General features: G+C 34.9%; 2 protein-coding genes across 2 annotated transcripts; one reads left to right on the top strand and one right to left on the bottom strand.

Moving 5' to 3' along the window:
- Positions 1-416: 416 nt before the first annotated feature.
- LOC140747941 (inactive hydroxysteroid dehydrogenase-like protein 1) lies at positions 417-19,598 on the bottom strand. Its single transcript, XM_073080599.1, has 6 exons — positions 19,297-19,598; positions 7,174-7,296; positions 4,531-4,641; positions 3,655-3,875; positions 2,863-3,090; positions 417-1,462 (listed from the first exon to the last, which is right to left on the bottom strand). Exons 1-6 carry the CDS (start codon positions 19,457-19,459, stop codon positions 1,352-1,354), a joined length of 957 nt encoding a protein of 318 aa, XP_072936700.1. The 5' UTR covers positions 19,460-19,598; the 3' UTR covers positions 417-1,351.
- LOC140747942 (uncharacterized) lies at positions 1,912-2,825 on the top strand. Its single transcript, XM_073080600.1, has one exon. It carries the CDS (start codon positions 1,919-1,921, stop codon positions 2,696-2,698), a length of 780 nt encoding a protein of 259 aa, XP_072936701.1. The 5' UTR covers positions 1,912-1,918; the 3' UTR covers positions 2,699-2,825.
- Positions 19,599-23,815: the final 4,217 nt, after the last annotated feature.

Here is a 23,815-nt window from a genome sequence, read left to right on the forward strand (position 1 = left end):
TAATGTCAATTAAAAATATTCTTTTTATTATGACGATATTAGAATATGTACAGATAAATATCAAATTATGGTTATAGATTGCCAAAAGATCCACAAACTCGTCATAAAAACACCGCTTTCCATTCTTCATTCAGGTCGATTTAACGACAGGTGTATCAAAGCCGAAAACATCCGCTCACACCGCGACCTTAATCCTTGCCATGAACGTGGCAAGTACCTTTTACTCATAGATATACTACTAATAAAGACGTAGTAGCATATCGATGCTTTACCTCAATTTTGATATTATACGAGTATCGCGGTACCAGGACACCGCGCGGTTGGAGTTGAAGATCGCCAAATGAGATCTTAGATAAGTTTTTCAAAACAAAGTCTTCTTCATAACAAAGGAGTAAGTTGGAATAAAAGTCAAGAACTAAATTTGTTTAAAAATGTACTACGAAAATAAATCACAAAAAATAATGTCTATGTAAATGAAACGATTACTGCGGAACTTGGCTTTCAAGTGGGAAAATGAATAGTTAGCTAACAGAAATTCATTTATTTACATTATATTAAATTATCAAATTACTACTACAATTAATTTATGATAGATATGGCAAAACAATGAAATTAAAAGAGGAATGTAGCTTAGTATCTAAACAAGATTTATCCAAAGACGTTCTTGAGTTTAGCATGTACCTTATATTTTACACATCATCCCATTTATAAATGCTAAATAATGTAAACACCATGCAGCAAATTCTCTACTACTGGTCGATTATAATTAAAATTCCCAATATACCCTTAACATGGGGAAACATGCTCTCAATAGTTCCATGCACACATTTTAAAAATGGTGGTGAATGTCTCTTTAAGAACTTTTCTAAAATAACTCCCGTAAGAACCCGAAATGATAATTATCTATGGACTACTTATACAATTAACCGAATTATTCTACTATCGACATTTAGAGTATTAGTCTTGAACTTAAATTGATCACAACACAGCGGTTAAGGACTGGTTTACTATAGGCGATTGAATACGCTAATTGAAATAATGATATATGTGTAGCAATTTCCTTCTATACAATATATTACATGGAGGTAAGTACATTCACTTATTATTTATCTAAACATTTGACTTTTAATACAGCTCCAAATAGAACCTAGCAATGAAACCGGCGTGTACCAAGTGTTCTCTCAGTTAAATTTTCGAATATTTACATAATTTTTACACTAAGACACTTAGACATAGTATCAAAGCAAACGTAAGTCGTAAAAATCTAAAAACAAAAAATTAAAAACGCGCACCCGCCTAGTGCAAAACAGCCCTTATTCTCATTACAACTATTCGGTATTGTACTAGTGAGCTACTGGGCGCGCAGCTTGGTGTTCTGTAGGTGCTCGGTGCGGAACTCGCGGTTCATGTGCGCGCCGATCTTTATCCTGAGCCACTCCGGACTTATTTTGATGAAGAAGTACTGTAACAGAAAAAAATCAATAAACAATTAGACGATATTCATCTTCTTTGGAACGAGCTTTCCCTCGTAAGCTTTATCCTACTTTCAGTTCAATATGCCAATCTTAAGAGATATACGGGTGAAACTAAATTAAAAATATGGGTAATAGGAAACTAATCACATCGACAAATACCTACCTACATTTAATATTGTTGTTTTGCCCGTATAATTTATAATAAGCTCTTCATACCATAAGTGTGCACATTAGATATAAGTGCTCATCAAATACTTTATGCCAACATCTAATTAACATTTTATCAAAATTAAGACCACCGAATAGTTTTCGAAAACGATATAGAAATGGGACAATCATTTGTCTTGTCTAGACAGAGAGGGGGATAACTTGCCGTATCGTAGGAAAACTGAATTTATCGGTAAAACTCCTTAAACAGGTTGTTTTACAGGTTGGAATGCGGCATGAGGCAGGGTGGGTTGAGTTCACCCCTTCTATTTAATCTATATGTAAACCAGCTCGTCGAGCGACTGAGTAGCACACATGTCGGCTGCCACATTGATGATGTATGTGTCAACAATATTAGCTACGCGGACGACATGGTGTTGCTTAGTCCCTCGATAGCTGGGCTTAGGAAACTCTTGTCGATCTGCGAGGCATATGCGGAGATACACGGCCTAAAGTACAACTCCAAAAAGAGTGAAATTCTTGTATTTAAAGCACCCAGACAGGGGCTGCGCCGTGTACCGCCTGTATATCTTAATGGAGAGGCTTTAAAATTAGTAGAGAGATTTAAATACCTGGGCCACATTGTCACCAGCAGTCTAAAAGATGATGATGATATTGAGAGGGAACGTAGGGCGTTGTCAGTCAGAGGCAATATGCTTGCCCGCAGATTCGCTCGGTGTACCGCAGACGTAAAGGTAACCCTATTTAAGGCATTTTGCCAATCCTTCTACACCGGGGGACTGTGGGTGACGTATTCTTGTCGGGCCTACAACGCCCTGCGCGTGCAGTATAACAACATCTTTAGGATGTTGCTGGGGCTGCCGTGGCGCTGTAGCGCCTCAAATATGTTTGCCAACTCACGCACGGACGGATTCCATGCAATTATGCGTAAGAGGGCGGCGTCCAATTTACATCGCTTGCGTAACAGCCCCAACAGCATCCTAAAGATGATTGCCGCTAGACCGGACTGCTCCATTCAAAGGCACTGTATGGAGATAGCCATTGGTCTAAGATAAATGTAAAAAATTGGTATGTAAGAGAAATACAATAACTAACAATACTAACATAATATAAGTACAATTGTTACTAACACACTAACGACATATGGATGTACCAACGTCTGAAATAAACGTATTATTATTATATTATTATTATTATTATTAAAGATCCAAGAGCTTACTTGTATCCCATGCATCCAATACCCAGTAGTGGTATGCACTCTGCCCAGCGTGGCCACGGCGTGCTGCGCGTACGTCACGGCGTCCGGCACGAGCAGGTTACCATCCAGCAAGCGCTGGGAGAACGTGTTCATCTTGGTGGACACGAACAGCGGGGACAGGTGTTGCACGTGGATCCCCTTCGAGGAGTACTCGTCGCGGATCGCGAACGTGAAGTTTCTGACGTATACCTGATAGGCAAAAAGTAGAAAGGTACTAGGACCCCACTATGCCTACGCTATGTTTTCGACGTAACAGAAAAATCTATGGGCAACAGCTGTATTTTGGAGTATGTGAATTGAAAGCTCTGCTACCCTGATTGTTCGACACATCGCTTGTGTCCTTTGATTTAATCTTAGTCCTTATTAGTAGAGTAACAGATAAACACCATGGGGTGTCCATGGGTAAAAGTAATAAGAGGTATTAGGGATAAGTAAGTGTGCTGCAGTACAGGTGGTATAATTAGTCATGAGAAGCACTGAAGCGCACTTGAAATTTATCCACTGATGGTTTCTTATCCTTTTGGTCATAAAGGATAAGAAACCATCAGTGGATAAACCGGGCGTTGCTTCATTTTATAGATCAGTTCCAATTTAGAGACACCGAGGATTTATGCATTAATCAAATTTTAGATTGGTATACTACTTACACAACAAATTGTTCTACGCGAAGAAAACTGTATTCGAGAGGCTAGATGTGTGAAGAGAAATAGCTAGAACGAAAAAGGAGTTACAGAAGAAGTACAATTAACGAACCTTAGAAGCAGCATACACAGCCATCAACGGTAACGGCTGCAACTCTGAACCCGACGACACGTTCACGATCGCGCCCCGCCCCCGCTCCACCATCCGCGGCAGCAGCATCCTGGTCATGGAGGTCACCGCCACCACGTTCACGTTGATCAGCTCCCACGCCTTCGTGGTCGGCAACTCGCACAGCGGCATCGGGTACTCATACTGCACTCCGACATTATTTACTGAAAAGTTATTAAAGTTATTGAGCTTTTTGCTCAATTATTAAAATTATTAAAATTATTAAAATTTATAACTTGTTAAATATAAATTTATAAATTATTAAAATTAGTTATTAAAATTTATAACTTGTAAAGTTATTAACTGAAAATTAATTAAGTCATTATTTTTATATAGTCAAAGCTGATAACTTATTAAAATTTTAGTAATTAATTTTGAAGTAAAAAGTAATTAAAATAGACATTTGTTTTTGAGACAAACACAATTGTCATAGATTTACGAAGAGATATCATAAAATGTTTCATGTTCTTTATAAAACCCTAATAAACGATGGAGTGTGTATTAAATCTTGTTTATTAACAAAATCATTACTGTGCACGTTTGAGGAATTCCAAAAAGAAAAGTCACAGTCGTCAGCGAATTTATAATATAATTATAATTTATATACTTAGAAATCCAAAACATTTTACACCGCTCAGGTAATATAAGTATTTTCACAAAATTTTGTTTTTACCACCAAAGCAAGTGATCATCCATCGCATCTGCCTGTGGGATTGATAAACATCAACCGTGGGATACCAAAATTTGGAATTTCCATTTCGTTTGTACTGCTTTAGATGTTAAACGCCACTATGAAGAAGAAACTTCGATCTTACCTACCTAATATTCCCACAGGAATATCCCCGAGCTCTTCCTCGATCGTCTGGTACACTTCAGTACCTTTACTGAAGTCGGCTACAATAATCTTCGTCTTCACGCCGTGTAGCTTCTCTGGAATATGAAAGAAAGTTTGTTGATAAACATTTGTTTTGTTATTAAAAAGGATTTTTTTTGGTTCCTCTATGGAGAATTAATTCCTTTGATATTATAAATGTTCTTGGGTGTCATCAACTCATCACTTATATGCAAGTGGGTGAGTTTATTGATACATTCGCACAAACTAGAGACATGATCGTATTCAGTGAAGATGAAAACAATTAAGTAGATTTATGGCTGGACCGGTGACCGTAAGGAGGTAGTGGCTGAATGAGAGCGGCGGAGGACCGAGGGTTGTTGCAGAGCTTAGGGGAGGCCTGTGTGTAGCAGTGGAACGATAAAGGCTGAAGTGATTATGATGATTACGATGGTGATGGTTTTCATATCCCTTTCGAATATTGTTTTATTATTTATATCGATGAAAGAATCAAAGCTTATTATTGAGGTATTTTTGGTTGCCAAAGCGCGTATCGCATATTCGATGTCATTCGAGTTTTTTTAAACACATAAAACCGTTTATAAATTTAAAACATGTTCAACAATGTTCTTGTATGATATTGCCAATTATTATTTTTTACAGTCTTATTCCAGCACTTTATACTTGGTGTTATAAAATTATTTTTTATGGTAAAGTACCTAAAAACTTTTTGTAATAAAAGTACTTATAAAGTTTACTTTAGATAATAAAATTGATAATCTTTGTAACTCAACATAAATTACCATTCATAAAAGTACCTACCCTTTTTTTTCTTTTCTCGAGGGGGAAACCTTCAAAAGGTACCCGGTGCCGTGGGAGCGACACGGGGTTTTATGGGATTTTTACCGCACTAAAACCCCCCCGGTGGCCGTCCTCGGCTCTGCATAGAGGACTCCGGGATCTCCAAAGGAACGCGACCGGAGTCCTCTCAGCGCACTGCCCCGTCGGGCTCCGCCCAGGTGAGTTTGTATCACCACACCGTCTGGTGTATACGAAGGAATGCTCCGCCGTCCTTCCCGGGGAAAAGTACCTACCCTACATGTTTAGCAACCTTTAGGACTTTTAAAGTTTATGATATGAGACCAAGTACAAAGGTAATTAAAGTAATTCACTATCGCTTTTTATGGGTTTAATTATTCATTTGGTTGATTCTTACCAAAAACTAAATATTTATTTATGTAAGTAGGTATCTGACGATATTGCTCCATTCATATAAAGCAATTGCTAAAGTGATAAAACTGATGAGTTGTTGCAATGTTCCTAAGCAGCTTATTTTATGTTAGGAAATAACATACACATAAAGTAGTAACACTATTCTGTCACTTTGTACTGGCATAAGATTTGTTGTTTACAATGACTGATTTTAAGTGACGCGAAAATAAATTACTTTTTCTAGATAAATGCGGTAGGTATACCATAGCATGTGGTAGGTATACCATAGGATTTTCCCACTTACATATAAGTGACTTATGAGCCAAATTATTATGAGCTTAAAATAATTTATCTCTAAAATGTACAATGACGCTTTATTTACACTACACTATATTCTGTAGCTACCACAAAAGAACACACTCGTATACAGTGTCTAAGTGCGTTAGGAAACACGTGAGAAATGGCACTCCGCGTTTTCGAAATATTGAAACATTGTTGTTTATGTCAAAGGTGAGGTGAGTGGGGAAATCTCCAAACACCTTTGTTTACCTAGCTAGCGATGTAAGCTTTATGAAATATGGACTCAGATGCAACAGTATTCACTTTTAGTACGTAATATCAAAAAAGAAGTTACTTATTTTTATTAGCAGTATTTTTAGCCTTGCGCCTAAAATGCAAAAATATCCTTTTAATTCGATTTATCCGTTTCCATAAATAACTCGAACAAAGCAACAAACGAGCAAAACAAGTCATTTATGGACATTGTATCAACATTCTTAATTTTTCATTTGGTTGAGATTCCATCTTAAAACCTGTTTCAATCAATATGGTGAAGCAATATCGTCTAGATATGGCAACTCTCGTCTTAAACTTCATGGTCAAAATTAATATAAGACAGATAATTATAGTATGTGATGTCTACAATAATATTGTATGCCCATGAAGTCGGAATGTGGCGGACAATTACCCAATGTACACCTATGTTTTTAAACCTGTGTTCCACAATAAAGTTATTTGATTTGATTTGATTTGATTTGATGTCTTTAGTATAAAAGGAGAAGGAAATCGCTGTAGGAGTCTAACTTACGAGATTAGAGAATAACTTCGAGATAATATCCTAATTCTTTTTGATGAGTATCCTAAATAATAAAAACTAATGCGTTCTGGTTAAGAGGGTGTGCCAAGGCAAACACGCTTATACGAAGCATGCGTACCTTAAGGGTAGCAACGCAAATTTTGCCAAACTTAGTCCTTGGGCTGGGACTACTAACAATCAGAATATACATAGTCATGCCAATTCCCTACTTCATATTAATTAAAAAAATGTATTGTCAACACTAACAATCAGAATATATCATGCCAATTCCCTACTTCAATTGAATAAAAAAATGTAATATCAACATTAAGTTCATCATTACCTATTTCCCCAGCAACATTCCTCAGCTTCTCAGGGTTTCTGCTGACCAGCACCAGGTTGATGCCCCTCTGCGCCAGCTCCATGGCATATTGCTTGCCGATGCCATCGGTACTGCCGGTAATTACTGGAAAACAAAAACAATACATTGAGAAGAAGATGTAAATAGCCTTAAAAGTTAAAAGTTAAGTAAGCCTTAAAAGGTCATTAACATAGTATTATGCCAGTCTCTGTCACAGACAAAAAAAAATGTTCTCGTGAATAATCTTATTCATACTCTTAATGCTAATGAGGATAAATGTATCAATTCAATTTTAGTTAACTTTGTGACATCTACATCTACATAATAACTTGCATGAGATTATCTCATGTAAATTATTACGATAGAATAACAAAATATAAATATAAAAACCTACGTTAGTAGATATTCCTGATTATTTACTGTGTTACTGACGTCACTACAAAAACTTGATTTAACATAACATTAAAACAATATCAATATCAACTCTAATCTAAAGAATAAACGTTCATAATTTAAAAACATATTTGTATTCCTCCGTCTAGCCTTCTCCAGCACGCGTATTGTGAAGGTAAATATTTAAAGTACGCGCTAATGTTACTAAAAGCATTTATTTCCTTGGTTTGAAGTACCAGACGATTGTGTTGACTTTGACAAGCTTCCCGAGAGTATTTGCCGTCCTCTTAACCTACTATGTGGAATTAAATAGATGCTTCCAAACAAGGAAGACCTTCCAATCTTATGTACTGTCACAGTCGGATCACGGACAGTTCTAAGACACTATTGCAAACAAATGAGTAAAACATATGCTAAAGCGTAAGCTATTTAAGAATAGTGAATTACTATTTCTTTTTGATATAATTGCGACAAAAGTCATAATAACCTTACAACATTGATGGGTAATAATTTGAGTAAATATGACATGTTTCTCACGGCTCGCAATAAACGTAGTGTATTCTCTTTGACTCGAAATATCTCTATAATCACTTCAAAATTACAGGTACACTCGGTACTCTTGCACATGCAATCCATTCTTAAACAATATATTTTGATATTATATTAAATTCAGCGCAACTTCGATGAACCTAAAATTATCATCGTGTTCCATGAACCATTATTGTAAGACTATAAAAGCAACCAGGAAATAAATTGTTGATCGTACTTTGAGCTCTTTTACACCTTGTCTAAGATTACAATACTTGTACGAATATTTTAGGTTTTTTTGCTGGAGACCGCAACTTGTGGAAACACAAGTTTTCTTTTTAGTCAACATTATTTCCCGTATTTAGTAGTTGTTAATAAAGCAAGCAGGAAATATATTGTTGAAGGTTAACCTTTGAGAAACTAGTATATATACCAATATTTTAAACTATTTCTTTTTTTGCAATATCCACAAGTTCTTTTTTGATTTAACATTCTATAATTTTTTACCTCTTATTTTAAAACTATAGTACATACTCATATTTACCCATAGATTTACACCTTATAATCAATCGAATTCGAATCATATCGAAACTTGTAAATTTTTCTAGTCAATAATAAAATTGTCAAAATTCAAGCTTCATTTGGTACGCAAAACTTGGTTGCCTTTGATTGTTAGTATATTATTGCCGACGGGCGTTAGTAGAGTAGCGAAGAATAGATTAAATCTATAGGAATCTTGAGCTGTCAAATATTACAGCTAACTAACATTTCATCATCATCATCATCTACCCATTATTGTACCACCTGCTGGGCACGGGTCTCCTCTCAGAATGAGAAGGATTAAGCCATAGTCCACGGCACTGGCCAAGTATGAATTGGTAAACTTCTACCTGACCTTTGAAAACTTTTTTTTTAAGATTTCTAAGGTACGCAGCTTTCCTCATGATGATTTTCTTCATCATTCCTTCCGTTTAAGCAAGTGATTAAATTATAATGTACGTATTAGAAATTAATTAAGTAAATTTGAAAAATCAGAGGTGCCTAGGATTTGAACCTCAGACCCCTCGTCCAAGAGGCCGAATTTCGTAGCCACTAGGCTATCACTGCTGCATTTCACCATAATTGTAATAGGCAATAAAATTTAAAGGTGAATTTCTTAACGAACTTTCTCCAGATCAAGTTACAATCGTTAAGTCAAACCGGCAAATTGCTCTTGACCCGGCTCACTAATATTATAGCTTAGTGGTCATTCCGACTGTTGCAATTCCGAAATGGCGAGTTGCGAAACCAAATTGCGAAGCCGAAACGACAAACATCCACGACGGCCTTGAAAATGAAAATTGGGAAGTCGAACTAAATTGATACTCGTCGTTTATTCGCTATTATTTTCTATTTCTCTACATTTTCTATAATTAATACAGGGATTTTTTTCATAATATAGGAGTGGTGTAATCAATTATAAATAGGATTAGATTCCTGAGGTCGGCCACAGATGCGCCGCTACCTCTGAGGACGAAGCTGGAACGCTTTTGAAAAGTATATCTCCCTTACCACATCCTTCAAACCAGAACACAGCAGCGCTTAACACTGCTGTTATTAGGCAGAAATAGATGTGGCGGTGGTGCCGCCGGAGTCGAACCACAAAGGGTTCTACCACATTCAAATGTTGATTTGTACACTTTTACGAGTTTATTTTAAACTTTGTTAATTCGTATCCAGGTGCCAAATCTTTTCAGTTTATTATAAACGAGTTAACCCCAATCGATTGTGCTAATTTTTTGTATTGGTAGGACGTTTGGTTTGAATGATAATACATGATATGATTGATAGTGGCCTAGTGGATAAGAATCTCGGCCTCTCGATCGAGGGGTCCGAGCTTCAATCCCAGGCACGCACCTCTGATTTTTGGAAATAATGTGCGTATTAGAAATTAATTACCACTTGCTAAAACGGTGACAAAACACCGTTAGGAAACCTGCATACCTGAGAGATTTATAAAAAAATCTCAAAGGTATATGAAGTCTACCAATACGCATTTGGCCAGCGGGGTGCTACGGCCTAATCCTTCTCATTCTGAGAAGAGACCCGTACCCAGCAGTGGGACAATAATGGGTTGATGATGATGATGATATGATTGGTGACATGATTCTAAATTCAATACGACTGTGCAATTATTTATACATCCCTGATGATATGTATTTGAAATAAAAATAAAATGACGTTGATAAATGGAAAATTAAATCAGAGGTTTTTAATAGACTTTTATTAGAATTCATTACAGTGCTCTATTATTAAGCATATATACTAATGCATTGCTTGTGAATTATATATTCATAATTAATTTAATATTAAAAAAATTTCATTAACTGCAAAAGCCACTTCCATCCACCCATGATATATAAATATTCAAAAGTAATTCATCTGTGGACCGAAGTGGACCCAAGGTTTTTACTTATATTTGCAGTTAAACCACAAAGGATTATACTACCTACCTGACATTTAAAACGGGTATTTTGAGCCATTTTACAATCACTATCTATTTATAATTAACAAGTGACTTTTCGGAAGAGCATCAGATTGCGATGCAATTCTGCACTATCGAGATTTAACATAATTGACGTAAACATGTTTGTATTTATTTGTTGTATTAATTACATGTTTGTATTTATTTGACGACCCTCGTGGCGGAGCGGCCACCATACCGGTCTGACGCGCAAAGGGTCCCGGGTTCGATCCCCGGCCAGACAGATGTCTAAATGATGAATTTAGATTTCTGTTTCTGGGTCTGGGTGTTTGTGTATTTGTCTATGTGTGTGTCTATGGCACCCACGACACAGAGAATCCTAGTGTGGGGCTGTGAGTGTAGAAAGCGTTTTATTTATGAAACCTATTTCGGTTCTCACCTTTTGTTTCTGGAACAACACTACCACCTATTTGACATTTAGAACGGGTATTTTATAATCGCTATCTATTTATAGATACCAAGTGATTTTTACAGAATTAAAAACGAATATCGATTCACACCTCTGGTCTCCAGAACAACACTACCACCTATCTGACATTTAAAACGGGCATTTTGAGCCATTTTACAATCATTATCTATTTATAATTAACAAGTGATTTTAACAGACGAGCATGCAATGTAATTTAACTGCCCATTCAAAGTTTAACATTTGACGTAAACCTGTTTGCATTTAAGGAACCATTTCTGTTCACAACTTTGCTTGGTCTTTAGCATCTCTTACCAGTAAAATCTTCTTTTCAAACTGATTCAACATAGACCTTATAACAATAAAGGGCGGTAGCTCATTTGATTGTGAAATTCCAGAAAAAAACAATGTAGTTATCATTTCACTATTCTACTGAACTTAAGCTGAACCCTTCCATATGATGCAATAAAGGTATATAAAACCGGTCTGCATAATCCACAGGTTAGGTCTCTGATGAAAAGATTATCTAAGGACTCTAGCAGATATGCTACCATTAACCAAGCCGTGTGCCATATGGATGCCATCGCCAATATTTTGATCTTCGGTGGTAAAAGTAACAATTGACAATCGTGTTGACCATTTCTTTCATAGCAAGTCTTCAAAGATGTCAAAGAGCACAGGTCGTAACGACCACCTAACATTAACCTGTTTGAACATAAAAGAAGCTTATTCGGTAGGCCCTTCACTTGCGATTGTCTATGACATAACACGGTCGCCTACCACGACCCATTATGTGCGCTCGCGCAATGGTGGATTGCATAATTAAGGCGTCGTTGTTGAGCTCATCATATTACGTCTTAAAGTGGAGTTATGTATACAAATCGTTACATTTTCTCATGTGTACATAGTTAGTTACTAGATAGACTGCTATTGAAAGCTTATTAACGATTTATGCTAACCTGATGCTATGTAAAGTCACACCACACATATTAAATGTTGTGCAAAGTTCATAAAATGGAGAGAGGGCGCCACAGTAGCGGTGTTGACATCTTATTAAGTGCAACTCACGTTATAAATTCAAGTACAGTGAAAATAGTGCTAAAAACGATACGAATACAAGTTTTATATTGAAAGAAAGTGAAAAGCTATATAATAAATATATTCATCCAAAGCAAAAGTGCGAAGAAGTGTCATAAATACGACAAATACATCCAAGCTATTGCACGAGAAATAATTGGAAATATCGTTCAATAAGCACCAAAATCATAACAAACGGAAACCGTAAGTGCAGTGGAAAATAATTTTCATGATATTGTGCTGAAAAAAGAGAAAGAAAAACAGTTTATGCTAATATAACCTCAAACGGTTTTTAAAAATACGAATTCTTAATCAAATATTGGATACAGCGCCATCTATCAACGAATAGAAAAAATACTACAGGAGCATAGATTAAACAGTAAAGCACATGACCATAGAGTAAACAGTAAAACACAGATAAAATAGGAAAATTCTGTTTGAGCAGCGCCATCTATTGGAGAGTAGCACGAGTAAAAAATGGAAGAACTAAAATCGATATTGGAAAAAATACAATCTGATATGAACGAAATAAAAAATGAACAAAAAAATCAAAACAAAGAAATGAAGGTAATAAAAGAAGAAATTATTACTAACCTCAGAAGCTCAATTGAAGAAAAATTTACAGTTTTAGAAGACAAGTACAATGTTTTACATGAAAAAATGGAAAATCAAGAGCGTCGGTTATACTTCTTAGAAAAGCAAGCTAGACAGCGTAATTTAATAATTTTTGGTATGGAGGAGGTTGATAACAATTATTTTGGTTTGGAAAACTTAGTCATTCAATTCATTAAAAATAAATTACAAATAGATATAAGCAAGCAAGACATTGAATCAGTTAGAAGGATGGGCAGGAAATCTACCAAAGTCCGGCCTCTTATTGTTACCCTTACTACATTGAGCAAGAAGATTGAAATTTTATATAACAAAAGAAAATTATCAGATACAGAGTATTATATTAAAGAAGACTATCCTGATTATATTTTGAAGAAAAGGAAAGATCTGAAACTTCAACAGCAAACGGAAATCGAAAAAGGAAATAAGGCTATTATTAAATATGATAAATTGATAATAATAGAGAAGAAAAGCGATATAACCTACCCCACTACCAAGAAGCGAAACTTATCAATATCACCTCCAAATATTCAAAATAAGAGAAATAACATTCCGTCTTCATACCAAGCCCAAAAGAAAAATAAAACCTCAATGGACTCATATGTTACAACAAATAAGAAGCATATTAACTCACCCAAACATAAAGAAAAATCATGTAGCACCTCAGTTATTGCAAACAATAAAGATATATAGCAAACAAGGAAGGCCTCTCTCCATTGTTCTTTCCCAACACGGTTGGTCCCCGCGGGAAATGTAGACCAACACCCTCTAACAGCTGATCATCCACTACAACAATCAACTCTACGGCAAACCTATAACAGTCAATGCAATCTACCTAGTAATACTCATACTATAATTAACAGAAACATGAAACAAAGAATGCGCTCCACACTACAAATAGCGACACTAAATACCAGAACACTCCGATCCGAAGAAAGTCTACAAGAGTTAGAAATAGCACTGAATAACCTTAAATGGGATATACTCGGTATTAGCGAGATGCGGAGAGTAGGGGAAGCAATAGAAGAACGACCCACTTATATTCTCTACCATAAGGGTGAAATAGCAGGTCACAGAAGTGTGGGCTTCCTCATAAAAACGTCACTCAAATATAATATTGAAGAATTTATAGGGATATCTGACAGAATAGCAATTTTAAATATGAGATTTTCAAACTACAAAAGAATGTGGACGTTAATTCAAGTGTATGCCCCAACCGAACAAGCGAAAATAGAAGAGTTAGATCATTTTTATATTAAACTTTCAGACTGCATATCGCAATTTTCAAGTAACCATATCATAGTCATGGGTGACTTTAATGCCCAGGTTGGCAGTCGGCGGAGTGGAGAAGACCTCGTAATTGGTAAATTCGGTCACGGAAAAAGGAGTCCTCATGGGCAAACTTTGATAGAATTCCTGTTAGAACACAACCTGACTATCTTAAATACTATGTTTTATAAAAAACCTACCAATAAATGGACATGGATTTCCCCCGATGGTAAATATAGAAATGAAATTGATTATGTGATTACCAACTTTAAGAATGCATTTACAAACACGGAAGTTATTCAAACCTTTAACTTCAATACTAATCATCGAATGGTGAGAAGCTCCTTAAGATTAGTACCACCTAAACACTCAAGAAAACGATTTATTAACACTAATGTAGGCCAGGTGGATGAGAAACACATCAAGAACAATATTTCAATGCTGTCAGAATGGAATATACTACAAGACCTAGACAAAGATTTAATGAAAACATATGAAAAACTTGAACAAAAACTTATACCAACATCTAAAATAAAAAACAATATTAAAACTAAATTTTTCCTTAGTGACAACTCTACCAAACTTATACAGGAGAGACAAAAGATATTAGCGGACCCAAATAAGAAAAGTAGGTTCACAGAAATTGCCGAAATAAGTAAATCTATAAACAAGAGCATTAGAAAAGACAGAAAACGAAGAAAATGGCAAATCTTACAAAAACACATAAACGAAACGGGAGGTATAAGAAAAGCTTTGAAAGAACTCAGGGAAATTAACAAAGAATGGATACCAAAGATGAACCGACATGGAAAATGCATCACAACACGAAAAAACATAATAGAGCACGCTACAACCTTCTATAGACAACTATATGCTAGAGACATTAATACAACACCACAACTTAGTTTAGCATCGACCCACACATGGCCTTTAGATCAATTATCAAAGGTAGAGCAGGAACCTGAGATTTTAATTAAAGAAGTAGAAAAAGCAATCCTTAGCCAAAAAACAGGTAAAGCCCTCGGTCCTGATAAAATTGCAAACGTCATGTTGAGAGGTACTGTCGACGTATTAAGTCCTATCCTCACTAAAATCTTCAACAAAATGCTCACTTCGTGCAGTATCCCACAACAATGGACCAAATCACACATAATTCTTTTGCACAAAAAGGGACCTAGAGAAGAGATCGGCAATTACAGACCAATTAGCCTCATATCAAATGTGTATAAAGTATTTGCTAAAGTTATCTTAGAAAGAATCCACAAGAAGCTAGATGAACAACAGCCAGTAGAACAAGCCGGCTTTCGCAAAAACTATTCGACTTTAGATCACATTCATACAATTAAACAGGTAATTGAAAAATACAAAGAGTTTAATAAAATTGTGTATATAGCGTTCATTGATTATAATAAGGCGTTCGACAGTTTGATCCACGAACGAATTTGGGACAGTTTACAGCAACAAGGTATACCACAAATCTACGTAAATATCATTAAAAAAATGTACTCAAATAGTAGAGCGAGAATACAGCTGGAATCGTTAGGTAATGAATTTCCTATAGAGAAAGGCATTAGGCAGGGAGACCCAATCTCGCCGAAGATTTTTTCAGCTGTATTGGAAAGTATCTGTCGAAATTTGGAGTGGGAAAGCTTTGGTATTTGTATAAATGGTAAGAGACTAAATCACCTAAGGTTTGCCGACGACATAGTGTTGATGGAAGAATCGCCGAGAGTTCTAGAGCAAATGATTAGAGACTTATCTAAAGAGAGTAATAAGTTTGGTCTAGTCCTGAATAATTCAAAAACAAAGCTCTTGACTAATAGCGTAGAGGTAGAGATAGCAGTAAATGACGATGTGTTAGAGTACGTTGAGGATTATGTTTATTTGGGACAAATCATATCATTTAAAGATCAGATGAAAAAAGAAGTCAACAAAAGGATAGCAAATGGGTGGAAAAAGTACTGGGCACTAAAGTATTTAATGAAAAATAAAGACTTTAGCATGTCCATTAAACGCAAGTTATTTAACACGTGTATTTTACCTTGTTTGACTTATGGCTGTGAGACATGGGCCCTTACATCACTAAATAGAACGAAACTTGCAACATGTCAACATGCTATGGAGAGAAGCGTTCTTGGCCTCAGAAAAAGTGATAGAGTTAGGAATATAGATATAAGACAAAAAACCAAATTTACAGATATTTTGCAAAGGATAGACCAACTAAAATGGAAATGGACTGGCCACTTGATGCGCTCTAAAGAGGAAAAGTGGAGTAAGGAAATCACAGATTGGTACCCCAGAGATTCCAAAAGAAGTAGAGGTAAGCAATATTGCAGATGGGAGGATGAAATTAGAAAGACAGCGGGACCATACTGGAGGAGAGTCACAAGAGACAGGGCTCAGTGGAAAGAATTAGAGGAGGCCTTTGCCAGGAGGCAAACTGAGTTAAGAGACCTGATATAAGAGGTTATTTGTTAAATATTTTTATTTTTATTGTTTATTTTAAATCGAAAAGATGTAAAACCTTTTGCTATATTAGTGTTTGTATATTCTCAGTAATAAAGGCTATTTTATTTTATTTTATTTTATTTTATTAAAGTTCATAAATTACGTATTTCAACACTTCTGTTCTGTTATTAAATTGAGGTGTCCAACTACGAAAGGGCAAATTAACATCGAATGAACGACGTATACTCTACTTATATTATTATTTATTATATGTTAATGTATGTAAATACTCATCGACATTACAGTTAATTAATTTTCCTTACATAAGTATCTACGTATTAAAGAATAAAAATAGATAAAGGCAAACCAGGAAGACTTGTCCCCGTATACATTAATCGGTTTTTTAAGTTATTTGAGTTTTTAAAATGTCGTGTCGTGTACATTATAAGGGACTGTTCGTTTTATTATACCACACATTATGACTCCCACGTTAATGACCTCCTTTAGAATGTCACTAAGGTGATAGAATCTTTCGAGTTTCAACTCGGCTGTTTTCACAACCGTGCCTATTTTTTGTAATAAAAACAATGTTAAACACTACTACGTTTTGATGATACACATATGTTAAAATCCGATAAGTCTTCTGCACTGCTGGGCGGGTCAAAAATGAAACATAGATACACAATACGCGCGAAAAATATTATCCTATGTAGTCGTGTAAGAAATTAAAAATACACTAATTGTTTTGAGAGAAAATTATAGACCAGCAGAGAGACAGAAAGTAATCGTGATTACATCAAGATGTACATATTTCTGTGGTCGTTTGATATACATATATCAAGAATAATTAATGGTTAATTAAAAATAAATAATTACTCGAAGCTTGCATTAAGCCACATGTTCACCTTGCAAGTGCATTGAAGCACGTCTAATCTTACTGTGCACTAAGATAGCAAAAATAATATGCAAAACTGTTAGTTATTGCAAAAGATCCGCTATTTCTTAACCTGCATAAATATTCTATTTATTTGCATGATAGCAAAGTCAAAAAACTGTTTTATTCTGGTCTATTTATAAAAATAAAAAGGTTTCAATTTCAACGAGAGTTTTACCTACAGCATTTTAACTTTACAGACGGACACTTCAGATATTAAAAACGGTTAAAACATAATTATCAAGACTGAAAGAATAAAAACAAATTAAATTAATGGTAAGTGGTTACTTCAGATAGGATTAACCTCAGATAGGAATTGATTCCTTCCAGAGGTCGAACACAGGTGCGCCGCCACCCTTGAGCTTAGTCAGCTGGAATGCTTTGGAAAATTATGTCTTCCCATTACCGTTCAAACCAAAACACAGCAGCACTTAACACTGCTATTATTAGCTAGAAATAGGTGGAGCGGCGGTGCCGCCAGCGTCGAACCTCAAAGGGAAATAATACAAAAAACTTAAATATAAAAAATATATCGTTAATAAGATAATTATTAAAACCATAAAAGAAATGTCAGGAACCCTTGGTGTGGCAGTTCGACTCGCTCTTAAATAATTATTTCAATTTTCTCCTTAAAAACAAGCTTCGTATTTAATAAAGCCTAGTTGACCCAACAAACTTTGTACCGCCTCAAAATCTATTTATCAAATATATTTCATATAAAATATAATATGTTACGCGTAGATAATGTAGCTTTCAAATGGTGAAAGAATTTTTAAAATCGGTCCAGTAGTTTTTGAGCCTATTTATTACAAACAAACAAAGTTTTCCTCTTTATAATACTAGTGTTGATAATAGTAAAATAGTAGCCATGTACAAGTCAAATTCGTATATATATTATATATTTTTAATAGTTATTTAACTTGTTGTCATAGATTAGTGAAGATTACTCACTCCTAACAAGAAAATGTAACCACTTTGACAGTTGAAATTGTCACTGTCATCTATTTTCGTGTTAGAAAAATATAAAAAATGTAGTTTTTAGATCATTTACGAATGAAACGATATTTCTCCGCACTTTTTCTTCGATGTCGTGTTTTTGCACCACTTAACTGCGCATGTCGGCATTGTTCCGCTTAACATGACAGCCAGTAAATGGCTGCCAGAATTGTCAGCCGTTTAAGCCATTTAATGGCTTCCTCCAATGAAGAGGAATGAGATATCTATACTTATCTATGTTTGTTGCTATAACCGCCCCCTTATACTATTACGGTTCATGAGATACAGCCTTGTGACAGACGGTCTCCGGAAACGGTTCTGTTTTTACCCTTTGGGCACAGAATCCATGCATTACTATCTATGACAAAACCCTAAAAATAACGACATAAAATTTAATTTAATATTTTTCTTCCCAGAATTTTATATCGAATACCTTGCCCGAATACAATAACTCTGGATAATATTTTATTCAAAAATATTAAAATTAAACAAATATTACTAAATCCAAAATATTTAAGTATCTTGGCATATACATACAATATTTACATTAAAATACTTAAGTACATGTTTACATTTTAAAATACTTATTTAAATACAATACCACAATAAGAATTACATTAATAATTTAATGAAAGAATAGTATTTTATAATTGGAACTCAATCAATAAGCGTTCAAAGATTATTATCAAATGTTTAAAAATATTAACTCGTATAATTATAGAGGCCAAGTTTAATTCTATATAAAAAAGCATCATTAAAATGTAAATTTTTATATTGATAAAATAAGATAGGCCCTCTACTATAATTATACTTAAGGTTTAATAACTATGTCAAAGGCAAATTCCTTAAGGGCACGTCACACTATTTACAAAATCATAAAACATTGACAATCGTACATAATCTGTTGATTTAACTTACCGGCCCAAGGTCCAAATCTCTTCGAAAGCGGCTGCACTTCCGTAGGTAGGAAGTATGGCATCAGGTGCGAAGTTACCAACTCGAAGACACTCCATAGGGAATCGATAATTATTATGGCAACGGCAATCGCACCTACTGCCGCTAGGAATAAAATGAGTAACATAGTTTCGTAAATGCACTAAAACGTAAACGCAATTGATGTTTCTTGGTGTTTTGGTTCGAAAGTTGACAGTCAAGAACAGCTGAGTGGGCTGACACGCGTCGTCATGACGGCAGAGCGGCGCGCACTGAGTCGAGCGAGCGACGTAACCGCACTGTCAGCGTAAATATCATAATCATGACCCATTAAACTTATGTCATTTTGTCATTTTTTACTAACTAGAATCATTAACTGATAAAAGGTGTGAATAACCTAGATTTAGTGCATTGTTTACTCTAATTGGGAAATGTTATTACCTAACACAAACTTAGGAATAGTTGTTATCCAATTAATTAGATATTAGTGTTGATTAGTCAAACTGGTCATATATTAAAAATAAAAAAAACGTACCTTTTTTAGTAGGAGTTGTCCTACTCATATCACAAACATCAAATAAAGTAAATTTTCTTACAATCAATACCATGTCGCATTTAATAAATTCCTTGTATTTTCTTCTGAGCAATTATTTAACTGACTAAAATAACTTTAGGTATACGAATGGCGCGGAGATCTCTATATCGACGGGCTTGTCACCCAGAAAGTTGTAACCAAAAGGACTTGTAAATTATAAGTTTCGCTTTCTGTTATGGATCGTGTGGAATTGCCCTTATGTGGGGGTAGCGGATAACAATAAGCTCTGCCAAATTATTTTCAAACTGATTCTACGACAAACTTACCCACGCCTGTTATTATTATTCAGCTTAGTTGATCATATACTATATTATGTACTTATACATATACATGTACACTTTGTGTGCATGTGTATAAGTAGGTACATAAGTTGTTTGTATAATTAAATGCAATACGAAAAAATAAAAATACCCAATCATATGATTTTTTGTTTAATTCATAAACTCTTAATTTTATGACATATTTTTAAAACATTTTAACATGGAGACATTCACATTTTGATATGTAGGTACATAATACATAAACTTTTGGTACAACTCTACGTGGTTCGACACATCACTAGCAGTATAATAGCAGTGTAAACTGTAATATAGAGGTTCTATTACAGCATTCTAGCGTAGTCTTCAGGAACAGCAACACAATAACCGATTTCAGATTCTATCCTATTTGTAACGAGCTCAAGGACTAATATAGTTAATACCGTTGTGGGAAGTGTACCTAGAGGGTTTCATTGCTAAAAGCTAATTTGCTAGCTCTATAGTAGAGCTGTCTGTTTCTGTCTGAGCATCTGTTTTTTTTTTTTTGCGCGGGACATCATTTCTTTTTCTAAAAGAGCCCAAGTTACTTCATTTAACAGCTAACTACCAACGAATGGCCTGTCAAAATCCGTCCAGCCATTTTGGAGATTAGCCGGAACGGACAGGAAAAAAAAATATTTGCTTTTTTTTATTATGCATATGAATTATATGCATTTTTTATCATGCTTTCATATGCATTTTTTGAATAGCTCTTATTTTGTCACTATAAACAGACACATTTCATTTATTTGTATAGATTGGACTTAAAAAAGATCACGCATTTAATTATAATTGTCATTTAACTCAACTTGAAGGAAATTGTTTTGTCACGTTTCGTAGCATGACCGCTAGAGGACTTGGTAGTGAGCTGTGGTAATGAGGTAGGTATAATTTGTTATACCACTTCACTTCCATGTTGGGTTTTTTGCTCGTTAGATTCAACCTTCTGATCATCTTCTTTTAGGCTTCGTATTCCGCTCAACCGGTGCTTGATTGCTTCGAACGGAACTGAAACAAAAATTACACGCATAAATCCAAATCACCCAAATAAAAATATCAAGGTACCTACCCGGCTCTCTCTAGTCTGCAAAATACTGCGAGTTTTACGGCTCACAATGCATTTCATGTTCAATGAAAACGATTGTTTTCAATGAACATGAAACGATTGTTTTCAATGAACATTGAAAACGATTGTTTTCAATGAACATGAAATGCATTTCATTGAAACATGTGTTTATGTCAGTCACAATTTCATGTTTAATATATTTAGAAAAATACAAATTTAGAAGTTTACACTAAACCAGGCAAGTCTCGCTCAGTCGCTCACTTAATCATTAATTCCCTTAATGCTACGCTATTAATTGACGACAAGTTGTCTTCGCTTTCTACAGACTTTAAATTTTGCAAAACATCTTGTAACCAAAAGGTTACTTGTTACCCAATTTGTAAGTATGAGGTGAAAAGTAGCAATATTGTATGCATGTACTTAAACCACGCAAGCAGTCAATAGTCAAAAATTTCGTCACTGCCGCAATTGACCTTCGGCCACAAAACGGAGCGCAGAATATAATTGAGCAACCACCGAATTCAGGCTCCAATGAATAGCTGGTAATCACTCCACGAACAAGTTTTAAATTTAAAAGTATCTTAAATGAAAAGTAAAGTTTTGACAAGAGTGCCAAACCATCTCTGCTGAGAACACCTATTTATCCGTAGAGAAGCAGTGGAGAGGTGCTTGATGTTTTGAAGGATGTTGTATCTAAAGCTCAAATATGTGGTGGTCCAATTTAATCCCGATATATATAAAGAAAAAACTGCAGTAGGTACCTACTCTGCAAGAAGACTCCATTGCACATTTTTGGAATTTCGCTAATTACAAAATGACATACGAGAATTTTGTTTTGTTTATTTACTTTAATATTATTATGAAATCACTGACATGACGGATAAAAATGTTTCAAATAATTATAATCTGGGGCTAAAGTATATACTTATGGATATCCATAGTAACGTTAGCAATGCGATAGAAATTGACCTATCTATTACAACTACCCTAACAAGTTAACTAAGGTACTTTGATAGACTAATTTTCAAGATTATCTTCTTGGGACTAGACAATGACAATAATTTAATACGCCATAACAAAAAATTAATAACTAATTACACAGTAAGTACATACCCGACCATAATTTAAGTTTCCTCTTCGCAGTTTCTTCTTCTCCATTCTTGCAAGATCTTACTAACTCGAATATTGCTAACAAAGTTAATGTTATTAATATTCCGTAAATGAAGAATTGAATCATTGTCGTAACACGGCCTTTTAAACCAAAAGGTATAGAGTCAAAAGTGCATAAGTGAACTGGCTACGCAATTAAAATTTAGATCAAATATTGTTTTTTTTGCCAACGCGAATGACTCTACGGACGTTTTGCCGCCGACTACACAAATATACTGAGTGAAGCACTCGCCTCGTTCGTTCCGGTTTTCGACGCCAGTAAAAAAGTTATTACAACTTTGAACTTGAAATTTTTAGGACACATGTACATTGTACACAAGACAAATATTTCTATGAACTTACAATCGTTATTTGGTGGACTTTGTCGCCTTTGAATTGAGAATTCGAGTTGGTACCTACACTTTTGCATATCCTGTGAAGATCCACTATAACGACATGCCATGCTACTGTCATAGTAAGAGCTGGAAAGACAGTGCAAACTACAAGCTAAAGATAAGTGTAATCACAGGGTGCAACATAAGATCTTTAATAGCTTATCAATTCTCTCGGCTAATCTACGGCAGTTATTTCACCAGCCGAGAGAAATGATACATTTTTTCATGGATAAATAAATTAAGGTCAACCTTTATTTGTGGATTTAACTGTATGTGTATAAACTAGACGTAAAAACAATGTAGAAATAAATATAAAAAGTATATCATTATGTAGAAATAAATATCTGATTAAATCCATAATTAACTAAAATAACCTTACTTAATATGTAAATACAGCTTGAGAAACTTCTTTATATTCTCATAATTACCCGTGAAATTGCCAGAAATTGTACCATAATTGGTTCAAGATCAAAATGTTATTTTGTGCCACAATAATTGCAGTGCTGTGGGAGACCACAACGAGGCCACAACATGACGCTAGTGTGCAAGGACCCTAAAGACTATTAAGTAATTTGTAACAATTATCTCGATACAATAGCGTATCTCATAGAATTAATTTAATTTCTTATAAATTAAGTATAAGTATATAAGATATGCATTTAGTTCTTTTGAGTTTCTAGTACAAACTTGGCTTGCAGTCCATCTGATGCAAGGTAACCATGGCCTCCAACTGACATTTTTAATGAACGCCCAAGTATAATTCCCAAAATACTATTTTATATTTATCTAAAAAAAGTTACATGTGTGACTACTAGCAATTTTTCAGACAGTTTTTGTGCCTAACTTTCCATACTTTCCAAGTTACGAAGGTTAGATGTGCTGTCACGGTTATTTTAACATGTTGTAACATTCATTAAATCCTGGCAACGACTTCGGGTTTCTTGAAAACATTCGACAGATGGAATAGCCATAACCCGTATCTCCGCCATGCGCACTGAAGCGT

The sequence above is a fragment of the Epargyreus clarus genome, unplaced genomic scaffold, assembly GCF_041222505.1.
Source record: "Epargyreus clarus isolate Ecla_fem2 unplaced genomic scaffold, WU_Ecla_fem_2.2 ptg000015l, whole genome shotgun sequence".
NCBI classification, from domain to species: domain Eukaryota; kingdom Metazoa; phylum Arthropoda; class Insecta; order Lepidoptera; family Hesperiidae; genus Epargyreus; species Epargyreus clarus.

Excerpts from the sequence above, each read along its gene's own strand:
- LOC140747942 (XM_073080600.1), top strand. The coding sequence starts at position 1,919 with ATGAGGCAGGGTGGGTTGAGTTCACCCCTTCTATTTAATCTATATGTA.
- LOC140747941 (XM_073080599.1), bottom strand. The coding sequence starts at position 19,459 with ATGTTACTCATTTTATTCCTAGCGGCAGTAGGTGCGATTGCCGTTGCC. Across the intron at positions 3,876-4,530 it reads TATTCCTGTGGGAATATTAG|TAAATAATGTCGGAGTGCAG; the intron begins GTAGGTAAGATC and ends ATAACTTTTCAG. Across the intron at positions 1,463-2,862 it reads ATTGGATGCATGGGATACAA|TACTTCTTCATCAAAATAAG; the intron begins GTAAGCTCTTGG and ends TTTCTGTTACAG.